This window comes from Triturus cristatus, chromosome 6 (genome assembly GCF_964204655.1).
Source record: "Triturus cristatus chromosome 6, aTriCri1.1, whole genome shotgun sequence".
Lineage (NCBI taxonomy): Eukaryota > Metazoa > Chordata > Amphibia > Caudata > Salamandridae > Triturus > Triturus cristatus.
In genome coordinates, this window is record NC_140589.1 from 1760884258 (window position 1) to 1760908959 (window position 24702).

The following is a 24702-nucleotide window of genomic DNA, read 5'->3' on the forward strand; positions in this document are numbered from 1 at the left end:
AAATGTTGCTATAGGCATTGTGGGGGATGTAGTACAATTTATTTCACCTTTTAAAAATTATCAGATGCACAATTACTGCCAAAAATAGAAGTCCTTAGTGAACCCCCACCATAGAAAGCCGTCCTCAATCCCACGCCGCTTCTCCGTATTAAGACCGGTGTATCCGACCTCACGGCCCCCCTGCTTCATGGGGTGGTGCTTTCTCGACGGCCGGACCGCCGTCTTTAGATTCCAGAATGTGGTAGTCCTTTTTGAGCAGCACTCGAGAATGCAACGGAGGTTACCAGCCTCAATCAAGGGTATGGACAGCTTCAAAATAGTGGGTTGGTTGCGGCAGCCTTTCATCATGCCTGACGCGTTTCGCTATATCGCTTCTTCTGAGGCTTTAAACTAAAGGAAAACGTGCAGTGGTGTGCCTGCTCCCCAATTCATTGCCCCACAATGACACGCCCCTGTATGGAGCTTCCAATTAAATGTTGCTATAGGCATTGTGGGTGATGTAGTACAATTTATTTCACCTTTTAAAAATTATCAGATGCACAATTACTGCCAAAAATAGAAGTCCTTAGTGAACCCCCACCATAGAAAGCCGTCCTCAATCCCACGCCGCTTCTCCGTATTAAGACCGGTGTATCCGACCTCACGGCCCTCCTGCTTCATGGGGTGGTGCTTTCTCGACGGCCGGACCGCCGTCTTTAGATTCCAGAATGTGGTAGTCCTTTTTGAGCAGCACTCGAGAATACGACGGAGGTTACCAGCCTCAATCAAGGGTATGGACAGCTTCAAAATAGTGGGTTGGTTGCAGCAGCCTTTTCATCATGCCTGACGCGTTTCGCTATATCGCTTCTTCTGAGGCTTTAAACGAAAGGAAAACGTGCAGTGGTGTGCCTGCTCCCCCATTCATTGGCCCACAATGAATGGGGTCCGGCCATCGAGAAAGCACCACCCCATGAAGCAGGGGGGCCGTGAGGTCGGATACACCGGTCTTAATACGGAGAAGCGGCGTGGGATTGAGGACGGCTTTCTATGGTGGGGGTTCACTAAGGACTTCTATTTTTGGCAGTAATTGTGCATCTGATAATTTTTAAAAGGTGAAATAAATTGTACTACTTCCCCCACAATGCCTATAGCAACATTTAATTGGAAGCTCCATACAGGGGCGTGTCATTGTGGGCCAATGAATGGGGGAGCAGGCACACCACTGCACGTTTTCCTTTCGTTTAAAGCCTCAGAAGAAGCGATATAGCGAAACGCGTCAGGCATGATGAAAGGCTGCCGCAACCAACCCACTATTTTGAAGCTGTCCCAAAAAGGACTACCACACTCTGGAATATATATATATATATATATATATATATATATATATATATATATATATATATATATATATATATATATATATATATGTATATATTACCTACTGGCGGTCGCCAGTAGGTAGTTATAGTTAGGACCACGTTTCCATAGGAAAACCTCAACATTCTATTTTGAATAACTTTGGCGCCGGTCGACGAATCCTCGCGAATTTCTCAAAATAGGTGGGGCGCTACGCTCCGCTCCTACCCTGAAAGTCTCGGGGGGATCCGTCAAGCGGGGGCTGAGATAAAAGGGGGGTCCCAAAACGCGTTTTTCCCATGCATTTTTCCATAGGACCTTTAGAACGAGCTACAGCCCGAACGGCTGAACAGAATTACTCAAAATTTGGCAGAGAGGTAGTCCCTAGGTCAAGGAAGTGCCTTTTGTAGGTTTGGTGTAAATCTGTTCAGTAGATTCTGAGAAAATAGCCTTTAAATCAATATATATATCTGAGCCCGCTTACGGTACGCTTACCGTACGCTTACGGTAAGCGTACGGTGGCGTGCGCGAGCGCGATTCTGATTGGATCTTAGTAAACATTCGAATCGGCCGAAACCAGGAAGCGGCGGCCGCCATTTTGTGTATTTCACTCTGAAAAAAAAGAGTGAAAACAAGGAAAGGGGGCAATGAGGAGAGTTACAGACCCCCTAACATTTGTAAGGGGGTCAAAGAAGGACAGAAAAGTACAAAAAAAACATTTATTGATTTTAAAAAAAATCACGGGGTACGCGTACGGTAAGCTTACGGTAAGCGTACGGTAGAAAAAAAAAAAAAAAAGAAATGAAAATCAGATTTAAGTGTTTAGATATTAGGGGGCTCTAAAAAGAGCCGTTGTGTTTATGAAATGATTTTTTAGTGGTACCTACAAGTAAGTACCGATGCAGAGTCTAAGGTTCAAGAGGAAGACTCTGTTCCCTTCATCATTGAAGTGCACACCATCTCCTCTATAAATGTCTTGCATGTCATAACGCAAGTTGTTGTGGTAAATGGCACCCATACCATAGTCACGGAGGAAAGCAGAAACAGATTTGTTGACGTGCTTTCTTGCTTTGTCATCGCACCGCGTGCCCACCGTGCGTGCACGGCACTAACTGCGTAAAGTGGGCGCGCGGTGCGCGAAGCGCACCGCGTGCTCACTGTGCGCGCACGGTGCGCGAAGCGCACCGTGCGCGCACGGAACGAACTGCGTTAAGTGGGCGCGCACGCCACGAATGGCGTAAAGTAACTTAGCATTTAAAAAACCGTACAAATTCACTGAAAAAACCATAGGTTTCACACACGTTATAGTTAGGAATTAGCATTTAAAAAACCTTGCAAATTCACTGAAAAAACCATAGGTTTCACACATGTTATAGTTAGCGGAAATTTTACTGATAAAAAACCAATGAAATTCCCCCGTTATAGTTAGTGCAGGCAACTATAACTCACGCGACCGCAATCTTCTGCTGATGACATATGTGTCTTTATGAAAAAAAAATATTTGTAATATATGTATAGCTAAAAATGTATGGAAGAAGACATGGGCAAATAAGTGTCTAAATACAGTATTAGCATCAGCAGAGGATTGCGGTCGCGTGAGTTATAGTTGCCTGCACTAACTATAACGGGGGAATTTCATTGGTTTTTTATCAGTAAAATTTCCGCTAACTATAACATGTGTGAAACCTATGGTTTTTTCAGTGAATATATAAATGAACAAGATCTCATAGAATCCTAGCAAGGCCCATGAGGGGTGGAGTGCCTAGCCGGGCGAGATCACCACCTATACAACATAAAAAGAACCATCAATTACTTCTCACTTCATAAAGCAGTAGACGCTTACTCAGGAATACCTGAGGTATCAGCAAGAGCTTTACTTCATAGCAAGATGCGTTTCGGCCATCGCTGGCACATGTGATTAAAACCGGCGATGGCCGAAACGCGTCTTGCTATGAAGCTCTTGCTGCTGCCGCACGTATTCCTGAGTGAGCATCTTCTTCTGATGTTATTCGATTGTTCTTTTGATTGATATATATATATATATATATATATAGGACGATTACCCAATACCATCAACTTCTTGAGACATGGCATGGGCAAGGAACTGTGAGATGCAATGAGTTCCTGTTCCTTATGATAAAGAAACCCATGGTCCCTGTTTTCTATATGCTCCTCAAGGTGTACAAGAGTGTCACTGAACCACCTGGCAGACCGATCATCGCTGCCAACCAAAGTTTGCTGGAGAATTCCTCTATTTATCTAGACTTTTATCTCTGTAAATATGTATCTAACTTGCCTTCTTATTGCAGGAACACCATGGACTTTCTTTCTAAGATACAGGGCATTCCATGGAAAGAATCCTATCTGTTTGCCACTATTGATGTGGTGTCCCTTTATACCTGCATTGAGCACGATCTAGGTTTGAAAGCTTGTAAATATTTTTTCAGAGACAGACCTCTTTCCATGTATGATCATACAATGTTATTGCTTGACATGCTCAGCTTTTACCTACACAACAATTGTTTTCTCTTTCAAGACAATTGGTATAAACAATACACTGGGACTGCGATGGGAAGTTGCTTCGCCCTCAGCTACGCCTGTATCATTATGGGGTGGTGGGAGGCGGAGCACCTGTGGCACCAAGGTAACGAATGCTACACTGACAACCTAATCCTGTGGACCCGCTACATTGATGATATTTTTCTGATTAGGGATGGTCCAAAGGAAGTGCTTCTTAACTTCATTGCGGGGCTGTCTATAAATGACTTCAATCTAAGATTCACCAGGAAGGTCGATTCAACCACTATTGAATTTTTAGATGTCCTAGTTGAGGTTCAGAATGATTGCATACATACCAGTCTTTTTAGGAAGGCTACTGCCGGGAACAGCATGCTGCATGCCCGGTGCCACCACCCTGATGGTTTAAAGAGGAGTATCCCTTATGGAGAACTCATTAGAGCCAAACGCAATTGTAGTTCCAATGAAGCCTACATGAGGGAACAATCGAACATGATTGGTCGTTTCAGAGCACAGGGCTATTCAGTCAAAACTGTAAAAATAGTAGTAGAGAAAGCCTCGATAACGGATAGGGACATCCTTTTGGTCCCTTGGACACATAACAAGACCCGACAGGAAGTGAGACTTAACACCACTTTCTCCAATGCCTCTCAGGACATACACAGGATAGTGAGCAAACACTGGCACTTAGTCAGACGAGATGTGATTATAGGTAAACTGGTGAGCCCCAAACCTCACATCTAATATGGTAAGTGTAAATCCCTACAGGACACACTGGTGCATAGCCATCTAACACACAGGAGTAACACATCGGGGACATGGCTAAGGGAACTCCCAGGCTTTCACAAATGTGGCCGATGCAAGGCCTGCAGCAACAGTCACAATATGAAGACCTATCAGCTACCAATTGGCAGGAATGAGAAAATATTGCCATTCATCAATTGTAACACAGAATTTGTCGTGTATGTCCTGATTTGTGTCTGTGGATTGCGCTATGTTGGAAGCACTATCTTCCCTGTGAAGAAACGTATTCTAGAGCACCTGCGCGCAGTTAGGAACAGGGATCTGACCTATACTATTGCTAAACATTGCACGTTGGAACATGGGGACATTGTTGATGTTAGTTCTAAGATCTCTTATTTTGGAATTGACAGGATTCCAGTTCATTCCCGAGGAGGTGACCGCGAACGCAACCTTCGCCACCTGGAATTGGAATGTATCATCCGCTCACAGAGCAAGATCCCCGGAGACCTCAATTGCGAGGAAGACCTTCACGTCCATCTTGGGTAGAGGAGATACAATATACCAGTGGTGCCCTAATACCCCCCTGTTGGACACTGTATATTTTGCTATCTTCCGCTTTATACTTACTTGATGTATTGAAAATTCATAACCCCTTATGGGTATTTTCATCATCTCTACCTAGTTGGCCTCCAAGTCCTTTACCCTGACTGTCCGGACCTGTTCTACCTGTACCTTGGCTCCCTTTAGGGTATCCTCAGCTTCCCCCCCCATATAAACTGTATCACCATGGCTACAGCAGGACTGTCACCCCTTTTCAAGCGGCTGCTTGAATAAGTGGTGTCCACCTTTCCACACTCTTTTTGTATAGCACCTAGGGTGGGGTATTGAGAGTGTTTTTTGTATTTTATTTTCCTTTTACTTATTTTGTTTATTATAATGTTTTCCTTTAACAGTGGGGTAGTTCAGTCTCTACTTCGGACCCGTGATGTCACTTGGCATTTTACCTTTCAGACCTAGTGATCTTAGCAATCGGACAGTTTTGCCTATTATTCACCCTTGTTGATTAACACTGCCACTTGGCGCGGTCACCATCATCGGTAGAATAGCGGTCAGCGGTACCACTTGGTTTTGCAACTAGTGTGACTTTACTTCAGCACTAGTACTAGTATTTGGTTTGAGCGTACTAATTCCATGCCACTCCTTGATTAATTTCAAGCTGTTGTCACCTTGCACACATGTGTAGGAGTCCTCCATGAGAACTGCTGTATCCCCACTGTTTCTTGACCCAGTTGGGTTTTTTACTTAGCGCCCTTGAAATGTTGTTGATTCGCGCTTTATAGTGCGTAACTGTACATGCATTTATTTTCTGTGATGTTTTGTACTAATTACTTGAATAGCGTGAACTGAGTCTGTCTTCACCTCAGAACAGACACCAACATGTTTGCATTTCTTTTATGTCTACACATTATTTTTGACCCTTTGAAAAACACTTAAATATAGCCACTTCCTGGTTTGGAAGTGACTTTGACAAAGACCGTGAGGTTGAAATGCGTCAGTCAATAAATTGCAATCTTTTATTATCCAGAAAATGGCAACATATAATAGGAAGTCAGTGTCCCCCCTTACATTTGTTTTCTCTTCCTTGTCCATGCAGCATCCTTGGTTCTTTCCTTTTTTTCCACAGCAGCCGCCAGTATCCTGAGAGGGAAATAAAGAATTGGAACAGAAGGTCAGATTTTACAAGATACTTTTCCTACACGTATTTACAAGGATAATAAAACTCTTGCTATCATCTTCGGTAAACCTGTAAGTGCCGTTCAACAACCCTTCACATTCATAGACCCCTCAGGTACCAGGTGGCAAAACATATTCTCCCATTATGGCAGAAGGAGAATTACTGATATATGTGTCAAAATAGGAGCAGTCACAAAAAAAGAAAGAGATATGGGGGCAGATTTACAAGCCCCTTGCGCCACTTTTGCGTCACTTTTAACATGGGGAAAGTGACGCAAAAGTGGCGCAAGGGGCTTGTAAATCTGCCCCATGGTATCTATGCGTTCTAATCTAAACTCCACTGGAATGTGCTACATTGGAATTGTTGTATACCCTATAATAAAATATTTATATTTTACTTTGAGTTTGAAAACGCACAGGTGTGCAGTGAGACTGCGTTGCCCATGTTTGAGGAAAGGCCCTTCGTAGGATGTCTCTTCCCAAGTATCAAATGCTGCACTCTGGGCCAGACACATTCCAAGCACACACCTTTGACAAACATGCTAAGAACAGTCTAACCTCTGCCCTTCACACCCTGACCTGAGGGCGCCTCCAAGTTACATCACATTATTGCACTGACCTATCACCCAATTATAAGTGCAGAACATTTTGAAGAACATTTTTTACATTCTTGCTGAATAGCTGTCTGTCCCAGCAAAATCTAATGAAAAACATGTCAGTGCAGATTGCTTGTTTGGGTGAAGTTAATGTTCAGAGGTGGAGAGGGCAAAGGTGGAGGAGGGAGGCCATTGGCGTGTTGAGGAGAGGGAATATGCTTTCATGACTGTGGTAAGTAATTTGAAAACACGATTTTCAGTGCTCTAATCCAAAAGAGAGAATTATGTCAGAAAATGTCCTCGTATTCAAAGTGAAAGGGACCACCTAACAATGGCAGGTAAAGTTCGTAGTTTGCTTTCAAGAATATATATTTCGTTTCGTCTTAAATCTAATTGCTTTGTGAAAGAAGGCAGGTTTTGCTGCAGGTTTCAACCGTGTGTGAATGTCGACTTTGCATCTGTTGATTGTGTTTATGAAAGATAAGTAAATTATGCTCTTAGTAAAGAACTGATTCAGTGTTGTCTTACGTAAACTCTGGTTTTTGTAAAAATAGTCTAGAATCTTAAGAAATGGTTTCTATTGAAATATCTTTTTGGCATGCATATCTTATGTAAAAACCTATTGAGCTCAGTGATCAGTGTGATTAAATTAAGATAATGAGGTGGAATTTCGAGGTGTAATTATTGTTCTGTTCAATACAAATACAAACCACAAGTATTTCAAGAATTGTTTTATTTTACGCCTTTTAGTCGTGTGGATAATATCTCAAAACCCTTCCACCACAGAAGTTATCTCTTTCCCTGCTAAATTGGAACCCTCTAATCTGCCAATTCCTATCCCAATTCCCCCTCACACGATCATGCCCACCTCTTTGGTATTTCTTCTTAAGTACCACCCTGCCATCCTGCATCACTTCCGCAGCCAATGCTGCTGGACATCAAGAACTCAATAGCCATAAATTCCAACTCGCATGCCCTTTTACAAGGCCAAAACATCACATCCCCTTTTATGAGATCAATACACTGCTTTGTTCTCTCCTTCTGAGCAACTTGGATTACAGCCACATATTACTAACTGGCCTTCCTCAAAGCTCATTCATTTGATTGGACAAAGTACTGAATTTGCTGTAACAATCGGAAGCATGCTTCTACATCCTACTTGCAGGAAACTCGCCCTTTCCGCATGAACACCCCAGATTTTATTACTTTTGCTTAACCCTATATTTTTGCTTACTTGAGAACCCTGTGCACTTTACCCAGATGAACAATAGTAAAGTGCCTATGCTCCCCTTTAAATGAGTTTTAGTTGGCAAACACCTAGTTGATATAATTAACTTACCTATAAGTCCCTAGAATTAGGTTCAAGATGTACCTGGAACTTGGAAGCTAAATGCCATTAGTGGAAAAGGGCTAAATTTGATCCCTGGAAACCACGTGTTTACTTAGGTATCAGAATTATGAGATGTGTGATACTATCGCACCCTCACAGTTTTGCTCTGATGAATTCCAGCAGGTCAAACCTGCCAAATTATATGAGGGGAGAGACCGGTAAAAGCGGCAAAACATTGGGAATTTGTTTTGTTAAATACCAATAACGCATGTTACGCCTCATTCGCAAGCTAACCATTCAGAATAGGGGGTATTTACCACTTGTTCAATACCTCACTCCAGGGTAATGGTTTTTATCATATATGGTAAATACCTCACCTATTCCACAAAACTTGTAATGAGGTTCTTACGGTATTATAAAGCACTGAAACATATCCAACAAATACGCTGAATCTTTTATAAAGATCATCTCAAATATAGTTGTATATCCAGGGAAATTAGTTTCCTTTATTGATTGTCCAAGAGGACGGTATAATTCATGGTACAGGGTTTCAGTTTGAATCGATAGCAGATAATAATGGCAAAAAAGGCCGAAACAGCACTGTGTTAGGTTAAAAGATTTCCTTCATGACAGAGGAGGAGTCAATGAAGTGATCAAAGATACATTTTCCATGAATGAGGAGTCACCTAGAAGCCACTGCAATGCATTGGTTTAAAAAGGATCAATCAGCCACAGAAAACATCTAATAAATTAACTCGTGGCCTCCAGACATGTGTCTTTTGGTCCAGAGTGGCGAAGACACAACAGTTACAGTTGGGGAGCGGAGTTGGCATAACGGCTAGGGCGTACGACCTCGAATCTGGGGAACCGGGTTTGAGTCTCGGCAATGACGCTAAACATACTGTGATTCTGGGCAAATCACGTAATCTCCCCGTGCCTAATAAAAATGAATGTGTCCTCATGCAATGCAACTGGTGCTATGTAAAGCGCTCTGATACTCGATTCAGGTCAAGTTCGCGCTATATAAAACTCTGTAAAATAAATAAAAAGTTACAGACTCTTATACGAAATTACTGAATTAACATACTATCTATTTGTATGTATTAAAAAAAATAATTCCTTATCAGGTTTAAAATATATAGTTGATGTTTTTGAGCTAACAGGTAGGTCAAGCATAAAAAGCCAACCGTAATCCCAGCTTTATAATAGTAGATGTCTTAGAGTTTTGGTTTCAAGTCTCTGGCAACAAATAGAAACACCAAAGAGATCATAAATGTTAATATATGTGAAAGGTTCAGACCCTACTGTAGAGCTTAGGATCTCATTTGAAAATGTTGGTATTTTTGGTTGCACAGTAAATTGGAATTCCAACTTTAAATATTTAGAGAAGGTCTTCATTAGGGCTGTGCTTGTGATAACAACAGTGGATGGGCTGGTTCATTTTGAGCTGCTAGTGTAAACATCACATACCAGGAAGCAAAAAAGGAAAGACTGGTTTATTCTAGGGCCAATTACAAATAAATGCATGCTTCAACCAAAATCAGACATTACATCATGCTCACAGACCTCTGCTAGAAGGTAACACACTCACTCATTTCTAACTATGGCTACCGATCAATGTCCTAATGATTGTCTGTTTCTTTGAAATCCTCAGTGTTGGGCTATGAAGCATACTAATTTGAGTAACCTGGAAATACTAACTTAGTAAAAAATGTGTGATTTTGGACATTGAGAAAATCCTGGTAAAGTTTGTATGAGGAAAATTCATTTGAAAGAGATAAGACATGTAGCAGTGTGGAAATCTAACTGTAATATTTCATGTTACGCCACATTCCAATTTAAAGAGTATGGAATTATGCATTAATACTTCACAGGGTAAATACAACACCCAGTGGTATTGATGTATTTACGGGTTGCAGCATTATCGCTTCAAATACCCTGCAACATAGAATGAGGCCCTAAGTATTCAAATTCAGCTAATTTCATGTATTCCTCCATATTCCTACTTCACATGTAAAATGTTTTGTTTACATGTCACTCTTCATAAGGTGACAGCATCAGCCAATTTCACAAACTTTGAAATGATGGTATACAATCTACAATCATATCTGTTCAAATGCTGGTGCTGCGATACATAGTTGAAGCTGAATGGTTTAATGCACTTACTTTTGCAAATGTTCTGAAGCCTTCCAGGATGGGTCTGTATCCTGTGCAGCGGCATAGGTTTCCTATGTTGAAAAGACAGCATTTAAATGAACCACAAGATTAAAAAAAAAAAAATCATTTGTGTGGACTGGCCGTGGCCTAAGAGATAAGGCCAGTTGTGTTTTGCTCCTGTGTGCTCACCAGTTCTTTGCAGTCCCCTCACACTCTCTTACAGTCCATTTACCACTATCTTACATTCAAAACTTTCCTTTCAAGAAAGGGGGATGCAAGAATGACCATTGAAGGAAGTGCAGTGTCCTGACTATAAGCAGTGAAAGGGGGCAAAGGAGTCATATTCCACTTTGGTCAACACGTACCTAAGAGGTCCTTCAAACGCTAGCGGCATTTGCATTGCTTGAGTGCGAGGTGGAGTAGACAGAGACGTCACAGGCAGAGGATAAACTACACAGACATCATTTGAAGGTTGACCGTGGGATTTGGAGCTGAATGGTGTAGCATGACACTCCTACTGTCATTCTTTAAGGGGGGCAGGAGCAAGAAGGTGGAGCACAAACCGGTCTCAGGCAGTGAGGTGCCGGCTTGACTTTCAAAACAAAATCCTACATTCTCAAAGTTGATGCCTTCCACACACTACGAAATCCCAAAAACCTATATGTGATGGACATAGGCCTGTACATAATGACCTGTTGAGAACTCTGATAAATTTGGGGAGAGGGGGAGTGAAAATACAACAGAAAAACAAAATATTTCCATCTGCACCACATGCTCTATGAACATCAAAATTGCCATAGTTATCTGAAAGGTACTGCACAATGTTATTCCTGTTATGTATGGACGTTTTCCATAAGTTATGTTTAGATGTATACAGGATTACATATATCTGTCAAATTGTATCCTTCGGGTCACGACCCAGTATATACCATGCAAAATGAATACAATTTGTTGTTAAAAAAAATATTGTCCTAGTTGTTTCTAAAGGCGGGACAAGCCTTTAGACAGCCCTGATTTCATCTTATCGCCTTGACCATGGCTGCTATTTTGTTGTAAATGCAAGGAAAGAAACTTATTTTATATTGACCTTTTATAGCCTTCACTTGACAATCCTGTTGTGGAAGGTGGAAGCTACAATGAAAATACCACTATGATCCCACATGGTTTGGGGCAAGGAAGCTGGTAATCAGGTTTCAGGATCTCAGACGTTTCCCATTGCATGAGACAAAACACCCCAGGCAATGCCCCTCAGTCTAGCTTACCTTAAAATTCAAGCAAGACTGCTTGGCACTGCCAATGTTTGTTTATAATAGTCTTCAGTATCTGTCCAGATTAATGCTGCAGCATTTCTGCTGCGCTTGTTTAACCCTGGCTCTGTTCTTGGGCTCAATGCGGCGTTCAGAGCAGGACGAATCAATTGATGGAGAAAAAAATGTTTCTGTGGGTGGGTCAAACACAGACAGACAGGAAACCACAATAAGATTAAGGCAACTGAGACTGACACTAAGGCCATCCAGTCTTGCACAAGGATTGGCTCTGTGGAATATTGTATACAATGCTGTCTCCGATAGACAGTTGGAGATGTCTGTAGTAAGACAGCAAACATGGGGACGAGGGTTGACCATTTCTCCAATGGTTGATGTGATTGCAGGTCTAGCACTGCAGAAAAAGGTTGTTTTACAAGGATTTAAATCCAGGGCTGTGACAGGACAATACTATTTCATTGCTTAGTGGGCTGAAGAATGGCCTTACAAACATTAAATATAACCACAAGTGTATCTTAGGCTATGGCACTAAACAGCCATTCTCTGACTCTGCCTTGAGCATCTGACACTTAAAAGTAATATCGATTATATGTGGAGCTAGAAACTCTAGAACAGGAAATTAATGTGAGTGATCATTCAAAGGCACAGGCACACATAGAAAGCAAGTACGATAGAATGTTAAGGAGGTCACTGGTAGGTTCAGTGATGTACACAGAGGAAGGGAGTATGGGCCTTATTAGGATGTAGGGTGAACCGCCACTGACAGGCCGTCGGTGGCGATCCGCCCGACAGCCAGGATATCGGTCCAACTGCCGCATTACGAAGCGGTCAGTCGGACTGCAGCCGTCAAAGGGACAGACCGACCCCTCCAGCAAGCTCAAGAAGCCCGTCAGGGCGTCAGTCGGACCGTAATACCTACAATGGGGGCAGTGCCTGTGCAGGCACCGCCGTAGGAATTATTATTATAATGCTCCTTTGTGACAGTTTGTTCATGGCGGTACCACCAGCATGGAAAGGCTGTTGGAAAGGGACTTTGCAGGGCACCATCCCCAGAAGGCCTCCGTTTTGTGGCCTGGGGGGCAAATGTGGTGCCCCCCACACGTCCAAGCACTGTGTGCCAGGTACCACTTGGTGCCTGGCACACGGTGCATGGATGCTCAAAAACATCCCTTTTTCTATTGCGGCCTGTTCTGGGGCTCTTTACCGGCTCGCAGCACAAGCCACAATGGAAAAAGGGATGCTTACGACCGCCTGCATGGCGGTCATATCATAATTGGGCTGTCGAGACCGCTGACCCCTTGTCAGGTGTTCTTGAGCCTGAAACGATGGCGGTCAGATACTCATACCACCACCATTGTAATGTAACCGTATGTCAGTGAAGGCTAGTATTCTAGGCCCTGGGAGCACAGAAGCAGCTAATCTATACACAGAGGTAAGTCAACCCATCAGTGTTTCGAATACACTTTGTTACCAAAAGCTACACTTGTGTTTCTTTTATAATGATTGTCTCTAGATTGTTGGGATGATGCTCTATGTGAGGTGAGACCCTTCGACTGCACTTATACATTGAGTTATCTGTCATCTGTGATTTTACACCAGGCATGCTGGATGTGTCACTGCTACGTATGGTGCTTTATATGTAAACATGTATTCCAGATCTGGGGCACACGAGTTCTCTGCGGGGCAGTTCACGTGACATAGATCTCTATTGAAGCACTAACCATTCATCATGCCACAATGCTGAGCAGACAATGCTCATCTCTGGCTGGGACAACCTCCTGTCACTTTCTATAAATGAAGCACCATATGTGGTTGGTTGGCTTATGCGCAATCATATATTGTATACCATCTTTAATATGATAGGATAACCCTGGGATCCACGCAAACAAGGAATAAGGGACCAGATACACTGAGAAATGAAGCAACTCCGTGCAGCAACATAAGTTGCTGTGTCGCGTGGCGTGAAAGAGAGACAGCATGATAGCGCCATGTTTGCAAAGCTATGGCACTGCTGCTGTCGGCGCTGGCGCTCTTCAGGCTGTTTTGCGCCACACACGCATCATTGCAACATAGTTTAAAGGGTGTGTGTGTGTGCGTGCGTGCGTGTGTTCGTGTGTGTGCGTGCGTGCGTGTGTGTGTACGTGCGTGTGTGTGTGTGTTATCTAATATTATATTTGCACTGAAAGTCTACCCTTGAGGTAGAATATATGATCCTTAGTCATGCTTCAAAACCTTTTTAGGTCTCGCTGAGACAGCGAAAGCTGTCTCTTTGAGACATTTTGTAATGGGCTTTTAAAAGTGCAACCAAGTCAGCCTAGACCTACAGTGCATGTGCGCGGGCGCGCGCGCCGCTTTTACCCGGATTACTTTCACTTTCGCGGCCGCACGGCTGCTTTGATGTTTGATCGCGATCGCGATCACTTTCGCTTAGCTGTCTGTTTGAAGTTTGATGTAGGGGCACCTACAAGAAGAAATCCCATGAAGTCCTACAAATGTCAGCTCCTTTGTGAATATCTTATCCCAAGAGAAAGCTGCCGTCTGCATCATGAAGCGTATCTCTGCTTTTAAATGTAAAAGGGAGCTATTCTTGATCATCAAGGAACATCAACTCGGCAAAGTCCGAAACTTTCAAAATCAAACCTTTCCAATCGCTCGGTGACAATATTGCCTGAAATGCAACAGGAAACATTATTAAAATCTAAGAAAGCGTTCTGGTTTATTTGTTTAGGCCTGCTCGTGGTTTATAACCTGCTGCTCTTCCAATCATCACAGTACTTCTCTGCATCACCATTCCTGAGGAGGCCCATCTGCCCTTTTTTGAAACCCGTTCTCCCGACACTCAGTCCCTGCCTCATTTCTCTTCTTGAGGCACGCTTCCACTTGCGTTCATTTATTCAAAAATACTCGGATCCCTCCTTATCTTCAGAAATGGCCTCACAGGTATGGAAAAGAATGATAATCACTCCTTTGAAAAATCTTAATTTGGTTTCTTAAGTTACCTTGGCCTATCTCTGCCACAAACTGGCTAAAACGTCATATCCAGCTGGCTGCGTGACCACATTGCGCTGCCTTTAGTATGGCTAGTGTTATGAAGTTGGTGCTAATTGCTGTCCTTGCCTGTGCTTGGTTCTAGACTCTGGTAATGGACAGTTCTGGTACTCGTCACCATCTGCTGCATTTGACATGGTCAACCAATCCGTTCTGATTGGGCGGCTAGTGATGCTAGGAGAGTAAGGGCCACTGTTGAACTGGATTAGCTCTTTGCTGAGCCATTGGCCACCGGTTTTCTGCACATCCATTTTTAGGTCTCGCTGTTGTCCTTTCTTTTGTGGCCTCTGAATTGTTCCCCAAACAGTTTATTGTGCACGCCAGGCTGCTAACAGTCCTTATCTGAACATTAAGTTTTTAGATTGTTTTGCTCTGCAAGTGACTGGAAAGAACTATCCAGCTAGTTAAAAATGTGATCCACATCGTTCCCTGTGCACTTCAGAAATCACCAGCAGTAATCCAGGAGGTCCCAGAGTAATGACAATAATGTCTAGCCCCTTGGAGAAGGGCTAGTTGTTCCAGCTATGTCAAAGCAAATTCCACTGCTTTATTTCATTCTTTCGCCCTCTCTGCTCGTTGGAAAAGGCCTCCCCCTTCCTACTCCTTCCTCACTCTCTGCCTCGGACCTGGATTTAATTCTCCCACCCACACGTATACAGACTTCAGGCCCGCTTGCCGCAGGCTTCCGGAAACAAAAGACTGCACGGCTACTTGTAAAATTCGGGGTTGCAGGGCCCTAGACTACAGACTATGCCAAGCTGCGCTGAGTGGGGAGGGCAAATGTTCTGACCCATTTAGCCACATAAAACCGTCCCTTTCACGTCTCCCAGGTAGGCCAGTGCAATGATCTTTTGGTGAACATAACAGTATTACAAATAAATAACATTTGGAAACGTAATTGGGAAAGCATTCTGTGTTTTTTTCTCTCCATTTGTCATTGCTTTTCTGCTGGTAAAAATATACATTTTTTGCTTACGAAATGCTCATTATCTTATTCTCCCTTGCATAGCGAACATTTACTATGCCAATCTACAATGCCTACTTTGCTGTGCACTGGACTGTTGCAGACCACACTTGGTGACCAACTTACTATCGGCCATACTGGAAGGCTACTCTGATGCTCGTCTAACTATCTGAGAAATAATCCTATTTCTACTTACACTGCACCATTCATGTTATATGTGTATATGTATGTGTGTTTATATATATGTGTATATATATATGTATATATATATATGTGTGTGTGTATGTGTATATATTTATATGTATGTATGTATATGCATGTTTATGCCTATGTGTGTGTGTATGAGGGGTAGCAAGCACTATAAAAATGCAAACCCTTCCGTCCTCTATCCCGATTCGTTTACAATCCAAATAACAGACTAACCTTCCCACAGCTCAAATCAAATTAATTTCATTTCCCTGCACTAATTCATCACTAATCCTTCTTGGGTTCCAGGGTAGCGTGCTACTCGCCAAAAAGCGCTTTGATACCTCATTTGGGGTAGCAAGCACTATATAAATGCACACCTTTCCCTCTTTCATACCTCCTCTATTCTTTTCAATCCAAATAAAAGACTAACTTGTCCACTGCTCATTTGAATTTCATATTTCCCTCACTAATTTACCACTTATCCTTCCTTGGTTACGGAGTAGCATGCAACTTGCCGAAATACACTTCAACGCCTCATCAGGGGTAGCAGGCACTATATGAACTAAAACCTTTCCCTCTTCTATCCCTCCACTATCCTCCTCAAGCAAAATAACTGACTAACATATCCACAGCTCAAATTAATGTCATATTTCACTATACTAATTCACCACTAATCCATTTGGGTTCGGGAATAGAATGCTACTCGCCAAAAAAGCCCTTTAACACCTCAAAAGGGGTAGTAAGCGCTACATAAAATCAATTACAATAAAATACAGTACATAAGCTCTGGTTTCATTACACATAGTAGCATTCTTTTTTGTCAGCTTGCCCATACAAATGGCAGTAGCAATGTTCAAATATCACTCAGCCGCATAAAAAAAAAAAAAAATTTGCAAAGCAATAGGTCTCGCACTTGCAAGAGTTTGAGCTATTGGTATTGTAAATGACAATGCCTTTTATTTATGTGTTGGTTTTCAAAACAGATTAATAAAAGGCATCACCATTTACAATGCCAATAGCTTAAACTCTCGCAAATGCGAGACCTATTGCATTGCAAATGCTTGTTACCTTTGTATGTGTCCCGTACAGTAACGCACACATCAACTTTGGAAACGTTTTGAGAAAAAAGAAAACATTTTTCCGTTATCCCTGATTAAAGGAGGTATACATTTTTGGTGCAATGTAACTTTCTCAATTGAAATCTTTAGGTAAGCCCTCTTGTTGCAAAGTAGCGTAAAGTAGCTCATAGCGCTGCATTGTGTTATTTTGCAGCGCGAGTTGGCTTCTCTTTTGTGATGCAAACCCAGTGGAAAGTGTTACTTAATCTAGACCAAGTTTTTTTAGCCTGAATAATTCATGTTTTAGGCACCTGGCACACTCCAGATGGGCCTTCTTTCCAACTTTGTTGCAGTCCTTTACTACAACATGTCTACTTGTTTCTCATACTACCTTCCCACAGACTCTTGGAATCACACACCCTTTATTTTTTGCTTTTTTAATTTCCAAGTCTTCCCTTGCCAGCTTAAATTGATCAGTGTGTTGCTTTCTCTTGACCCTTTATTCAGTCCAAGTGTGTCTTCAGCTTTGGGTTTTGTTTAAATAATGTTTGCCTTAATCTCTTGTTGCCTGTTGATTTTTCTTCGGTTTTGCAATTTATGTTTTAAAAGTGTGATTGCAGTTAAGTTAGAAATCATATTGCAGGGCCACCTACTAGCCTGAAGATTAGGGTGCAATCAATATAGACACAGCGGACATAGGAGTTTGTCTTAGGTTCATGGTAGCATTAGGGACAACCATAGCCACCCAATGCATGCTTTCCATCAGGTAAGTGAGAGCACTACCATGGTCATGGTTTGGAAAATATATTTAGTGTGGTCTGATGGATGACACCTGCCAATGCTCTGCACAGAGGTGATATCCTCAGGGCTGCCTATCCCCACCAATAGCTGGATAACCATTTTTAACATCTCTGGATTCTGTTATTTTGGGAAAATCAATATAGACCAAATTCCCTTGAACCATTCTACTGTGATAGTGATGGTGTCTACTGCTCCCTGTTCTTTAGTGTTCTGTAGACACCTTTAGAAGGAAGAACCATGACTGTGTCACTGAATACATTAACACAGCATCCCAAAGACAAGGAAGGATCCAAAACAAACCCCAACTCTTGTCATAACCTGGATACAGACATTGTAGCCCAAGCAAAGGGGCTTGAATGTGGATGTGGAGTTGTAGCTTTGAGCCTGTTAACCATCACCCGGGATTAAGACCAATAAAACATGGATGATAAAGCGTTGTCCACTCCTATGTCGTAGCTAAGCAGGTGAGAAGGAACAAACACTAGTGAGAAGAACATCAGGACTGAATGTTCTTGAGAACATGAAACCTAACAATTACCTCTTATGAACTGAAATTTCTGTGGGACTGATTAAAAAAGCAAATGGGTGCCTCTCCCTTGTGTTTCCAATCTATACCATTTCATTTTAATTTATTGGGGTTTATATCTAAAACATGAGCTTTGCTCCAGAGTTCAGCTCAGCACTGTACATAGCAAAAGGATACACATTCCATGTGCGTGGATGAAGAGACAAGCATATAGGTTTGTAATGAGCACAGTAAGTGCAAAAGAAACTGGGCATCACAGTAGGAAGAGGCAGGCGAGGTAAGTATTACACAATGGTGGAAGATTTTAAGGAGGTGGGATTTGTGCCCTTTCTGCATTGAATCACTGGAGGAATAAGTTTGATGTGAAAGAGTGATCATTCCAGAGTCTCAGTCCATATGAAGAGAAATCCTGTTGCTGTGTTTGTCCATTGCAAATCTTTTTAGGTTTTGCGTTTGCTAAGGTTTTTAATTTAGCTAATATTCTATCCAATAAGTGTATAATATACTAACCGGGCTTTGAGACAGTCCTCTGCATTCAGTGTTCTACTGTACTGTCATTCACATTTTTCTATTGGTCACTAAAGCGTATGTTGTGGGGCACTGGATCAGCCCACTTCCGTCGTTGGCTAATTTCACTGTAAGTGACGACATTTCGCCCTTTTACAAAGAGCACGTTCACACACGAAGTAGTATTGGTCAATGCATGGACTACCATGGCAATGTTTACTTTTTAAGTCTAAAAAAATATTTTCGCTTTTTACTAATAATTTTGTTTTATATTGGCGAGGGCCTGGTAGCTCCCACACAAATCTTTTAGAACAACATGCATTAACAAAAGCAAAAAGGCTGTGAGCCATCCATCACAGACTGACTGCCTTTGCATATGATACTTTAATTTGAAGCCTGGTCAAGGATAGGCTCCTAGTAATAGTACAAACACCACCAAAGATGTTCATTTTGAGTCATCCCTGTGCATAATGTGTCTCTATAGCACTTCTCATTGTGTCGAGTGCGACAGTAGTCCTGTTAGAGTGGATAAGAAGTACCTTGGAATGCATTCTCGATCTCTTCCATAGTCGGCTCCGGTGAATTGCGAAGCAAGGTGTACATGGACATGACAATGCCAGGAGTACAGAATCCACACTGGGAGCCATGGCTCTTTGCTATTCTTTCCTGCGAAGGGAGAATGTGTACGAAAATATATGAACTATTACTAAAACAAGGCAGAAGAGAGAATCATTGACTGTAATCTACACATTGTGTTTGTTTTAGATACTGTTGTTAGGTGTTCTTAGACTTGCAGCATGATTTCTTATTTAATGTTAAACATTGCTTCTTTTTTTGCCTGCATCGCTTGCAATGAAAATTCCCAAAGTACAGTGAGCAAACATATTGCTGCAAATCATCCTCTAAGCTAGCTACAGCACACATCCCGAAAACTACAGTAAAGTATCAATATATACACATGACATCTTTATTGCAAACATACTTCTTCTCTGATACCCTGTACAGCAATGCATTTCAGAACCCAGCCATTCCTCAGGAATGAAATACATTAGGGCAGTCTCCACTCTGCTCTCAGCTGCTCTGCTGCCTGTACTGCATGTCGGCTAAGAGATGCACATATTCCACCCTCTGTTCTCCTACCCATTCAGAAGAGGCTGGGGCCCTGGGGCCCAAAATGCATTAGGGTACATGGGCACACTAAAGAAATAAAAGCTGTTTCTGAATTAAAAGGCTGAACTAAAATGCAAAAAACTTATTTGGAATAAAGGATATGATTTGCATATAAGGAAGACCTTTAGTCAAAATGGTAATTTGAATGTCTGAACCTGACATTACTATGGTATGAGATAAATAAGTATGGTTACACTAAAATATAGCGCATAGGAGGTAAACACAACCCACCCAGGGCAAAGAGACGTATGACACAAATCATTAATTGAGTTCCCTTGGCAAGTGGAAATTGCCTACTTATGCACATAAAAGGAGCCTATTCACAAACTGCATTTTGTAGTAACTTTAGTAGTACTAGAAAATACTACTAAAGTACCACACCATGGCATTCTCAAACCTAAGAGTGTAAATCTACACCTGCACCTCTATTGTCTCTTCTATGTAGAGATCCTCACACAAATACGTTTAGTACTTAGTAGTTAATGTAAGAAAAATCAGGGGGAGTGGCTGGAAAAAAGGGACATACTTATTACGAAATGGGTGGTATTTAGGAAGGAGTAGAGAGGCATTTAGGTAGAGGTTTAGGAAGGGGCATGTGCCCACCTGCAAGACAGCAAGCCCATTGCTATTCACAAACTGCTCATCTAAAAATACTGATGCCAAAAAGGGACCCAAAACAGTAGTAAATTACTTCAGCTCAGAACTGGAGTGAGTCCAGCACAATACATGGCCAACCACAAGTACTGGAACACCCTTGCCATGAAAATAATTGTAGTACGGACTTTGGGTTACCTTATTATATTTAATAAGTTATAGAATTTATATGGTAGCAGGTGGGAATGTCATGTTTGGTCTCTGAAGAATTGTAGTTTAAAACCCTCCTTAATGGTAAAGTCTGATTTCAAGTCACATTTCAGACAATTTCAGTTTTGATGCCTGCAACCTGTTCCAGGGTCACATGACAAGGTGTAGTTTGCAGTTGGCCTTTGTGTATTCTTCTCAAAAAGTATGACAATAAGGGGACTAGGTGTTGTCATTATGGGCCATCTCTGGCAGGATGGGGGCAGAACTGTTGCATACACAACTTTCACTTCAAAGGTACTGGCCCAGCTCACGCAAAAATAACTTCACACTAGCCTATTGTGTCCCCAGACAGGCTGGCCCAGGGCAGAGAGGCAGGAACTTCCAGACACCACTGTAGGGGGAACTGCAGAAGCTTCTCCCATTTTAAAGAAAGCACAGTGTATAAGAAGGGGACCCTCAGGCCCTACTGCCCTGCTGCTTGAGGCCTTCCATGCTTGCTGTGAAGGAAGACTGGACCTGCTCCCTTTATCTCATGCGGAGTGACTCAAAGGAGCAGCTGATTGACCTCTTTTTCTGAGCTACAGGGACATAACAAGCTCCAGAGACCTCCGTGCACCTGCCCAGCTGGCCTGCAACTGGACAAGCCTGAGCCCTGCTGCCATCTACAAGATTCAGTCCCAGGCCCCCAAAAGTTGCCACTCCGGGTCCTGGACCCTTGGATAGTTTTAGATTGCACTCCTCTGACTCAAAAAGGAGAAATCCTGAATTTTAGGGCTCTTTGTGACAGCAAACTGACCAGTTTGCAGCAGGATCTTGCTGCTTACGCTGACACCAACACAAAGCTCTAGTGGACCCAACATTTCATGCTATAGTGACTGTCAGTAACAACTGGCAATGCGAGATCTGCACTTTGTGCTACCGCATCGATGGCTCACGGTGACCGCCAACATGAAGCTCCAGCAACAACCATCTGCAATGCCCGACAGGACGTTTGCGCTACAGCGACAAATGTCTGCGATTCCTATCCTGCTCTTCATGCTACAGTGATGACCATCCGCAACGATCTTCCTCTTCCTCGTGGCTTCCTTCACCGCAAACTGGACTCTTCATCCCATACTTTGAGAAGGTAACTTTTTCAGCTGGACTAACCTGGTTCCTGTACCCGGACCAAGCTCCATCGTGGACGGCCTCAACTTGTGACTTTCCCCCCCCACGGTCTAGCATGACCAGATGACCTTGAGTGGCGCTTTGTGCTCTTAGGTGCTATACCGGGTGTCTCCAACCAATCAATCGCAAGCTACCAGTAGCTCACAGACACCTTCAGAGTAGCTCTTAGCCTTTAGTTAATTTTTAACTAAGAACTGCAGTAAATTAGTATTGTGTTTTACATTATCAGGCTGCAGATAGCAAAGCCTGATAATGAGCAGTGCTCCACTCAGATTTATGACTCATGTGGGTCACAGAAGTTCCGAACCGAGGTATTTAACTCTTAAAAATAAAAGACGTTCTCAACACAATACTGGAGCTTGAGAATAAAATGATGTTTCTGAATGCTTTTAAATGAAAGAAAAGTAAAATGAAGAGTAATTATTAAGTAAACTTTTCATTTTCTCCCTTTTCAAAGCATTTACAAACAGACTGTCTCTTGCTCCCAGTGGCTGGTAGACAGAGTGCCATATTTTACTGCCCAACTCCACCGCCGACCACCCGCCAGATACCAAGTTGTAATCCGAGCGGGCGGTCCTGCGACGGCTGGCCCACGGCACTGCCTTTTAAAGTCTCATAGGAGAGCCTGAGAAAGCCATGCCGTGGGACTGCCACAGTGCATTCCAGCACTGCATAGACTGTAAAGTCCATGTCATGCAGGAATTGGGTATGCAGAAAGACAGAGGGGCACACCTTGTGCTCCCCTGCATGCACCCCCATGCACCTAGGCACCAGGGTGCCCACAGGGCCCCCTTAGTTTCCTCACTGCCACGCTTTTCATGGCGGGTTCACCACCATGAAAAGGAGGGCAGTGAGGAAACTCATAATATGGCTGGTGGTGCAGCTGCTGCACCACCAGCATATTGTGGCCTTAGACCGCTGCAAGACCACCAGGAATTGTGGATCCCTGGCGGTAGCAGTGTTCCTAAGGTGATCCAACTGCCAAAGTCATAATTTGACGGTTGTAGCGCAGGTGCGGCGGTTGCCACACAACCATCTTAGGTTTGCCGTTCCATGGGACCGCCAAACTCATAATCAGGCAATGTTTTTCTCTACTTGAAATTAAGCCTACTAAGTCCTAATGTTTTATGAAGCAAGTTTCTTCACTTTAAATTCCTCACATTTAAATAAATTACTTATTTTCCTGTTATACATAGAACACCATGTCTACAGGCCACTGGGAGTAAATGCCTGCTGTTTGTAAAGACACTTTGACATGGGAGAAAATTAAAATTATGAGTTTTATGAAATGCATATACACATAAAGTTAACTCTTCAGTTGAATTTTCTGCCATTTCACAGTGTCGCATTTAGACACAGCAGCCATCTTGCTTCAAGTGGCTGGTAGGCATGCTGCCTTATTTATATCTAATAAAATAGTCTTTTTTTTTTTAAATGGCAGAAATTTCAATTGCAGAAAAATGTTCCATCAAGTGCAGAAATGTTTTCCTTATTAGGGCGGTAAGTTTGCCACATATAGCAAAAGGTATGTCCTGTGCATACTACACCGGCTCTCAGTCACCCATACACATATATCCCATTTATTCACACACATTTTCATACATCCCCCTAGACCATGTACTCACTGATGCACTTGGCAGCCATATCGTAGTACCCCTAGTCTCAGTATTTTGTTCAAACCATAGTATTGGGCTCCAGGTTTATATTCAATAAAGCTGGGGGGGGGGGGGGGTGTTTCGTAGCAAAGCGCAAGTTACTTGGCCTTCAGCAGCTCACAACGATTTTCACTGATCAGAAGTACCTCTTATTACAAATAAAGGTTGGAGACCCCTGCGCTATAGTTACCTAAAATCTTTTAAACTGTATATCTTTGTTTCTACTGATTGGATTTTTGTTGTATTGATGTCAAAAAATATATTACATTTACTGCATATTTTTTTTAATTGGTGTGGGACTTTTTTGTGTTGTGTGTTTTCACTTCATCACTGTTTAAGTGCTAATTAAATACCTTACACATTGCCTCTAAGTTAAGCCTGACAGCTGTTGTGCCAAGCTGCCAAAGGGTTAAACACAGGTTAATTAAGTGACTTTTTGTGGTTCACCCTCACAAGGCTTATGGTTGTTGCTTGAATAGGGTTTCATCCCCTCAACCGACAACCGCAGTTCACACTGTGCATCTCCAGGATTTTCATCATTATTGCACTGCATGGGCTGGAAGTTACCTTGCAATGCATTGGCGACATGCAACGTTTTTGTCGGTTCAGCTCTGCTATGGTTTCTGTGGCGTTCCAGGAGAGAATGTCCTCACTCTGGAATGATGTCAGAGGGACAGCTCTAGTGGCCTTCCGCACTTTTTATCAGAACCAGGACCACCAACAATGTGTCCCCAATGGCAGTTGGCCTTCCATCAGTCACCCTGCCTTCCTCTGTACTCTACAGGTGTATGGTTGCAATGGAAGTCCTTTGATTTGTTGAGGAACTACTAACTTGATTGGAGAATTCTGGGGGAAGACAAAGAGGATAATTCCTCGCATTTTATGCATAACAAAAGCGGGGAGATGTTTAATGATATTTTATATCAATTTGACCTAGGTTTTGCCAATGAGCTTTGTACGAACTCCACACCCTTTTATCCAACTTTCAATGGGAGAGGTTGTACTTCTACTATTGATTTTGTTGTACTTTCCAACCGATATGCTTCCTGTATCCAGGAGTGTACAACAGAGGAAATCTCCATGAGTGATCACTATCCAATTAGCCTAAAGCTGTCTGCTCGGAGAAATCATATAA

General features: G+C 42.5%; 1 protein-coding gene across 2 annotated transcripts in view; it reads right to left on the bottom strand.

Annotated features, from left to right (window-relative positions):
- The window catches only part of LOC146821941 (xanthine dehydrogenase/oxidase-like), a 452547-nt gene that overhangs the window by 256056 nt on the left and 171789 nt on the right, over positions 1-24702 (bottom strand). For both annotated transcript variants that reach the window (XM_085613026.1, XM_085613027.1), the window contains exons 5-7: positions 19311-19437; positions 10423-10484; positions 6223-6294 (exon numbers count right to left, since the gene is read on the bottom strand). In XM_085613026.1, coding sequence (XP_085469152.1) covers positions 6223-6294; positions 10423-10484; positions 19311-19437 — 261 coding nt within the window. The remainder of the gene's footprint in view (positions 1-6222; positions 6295-10422; positions 10485-19310; positions 19438-24702) is intronic.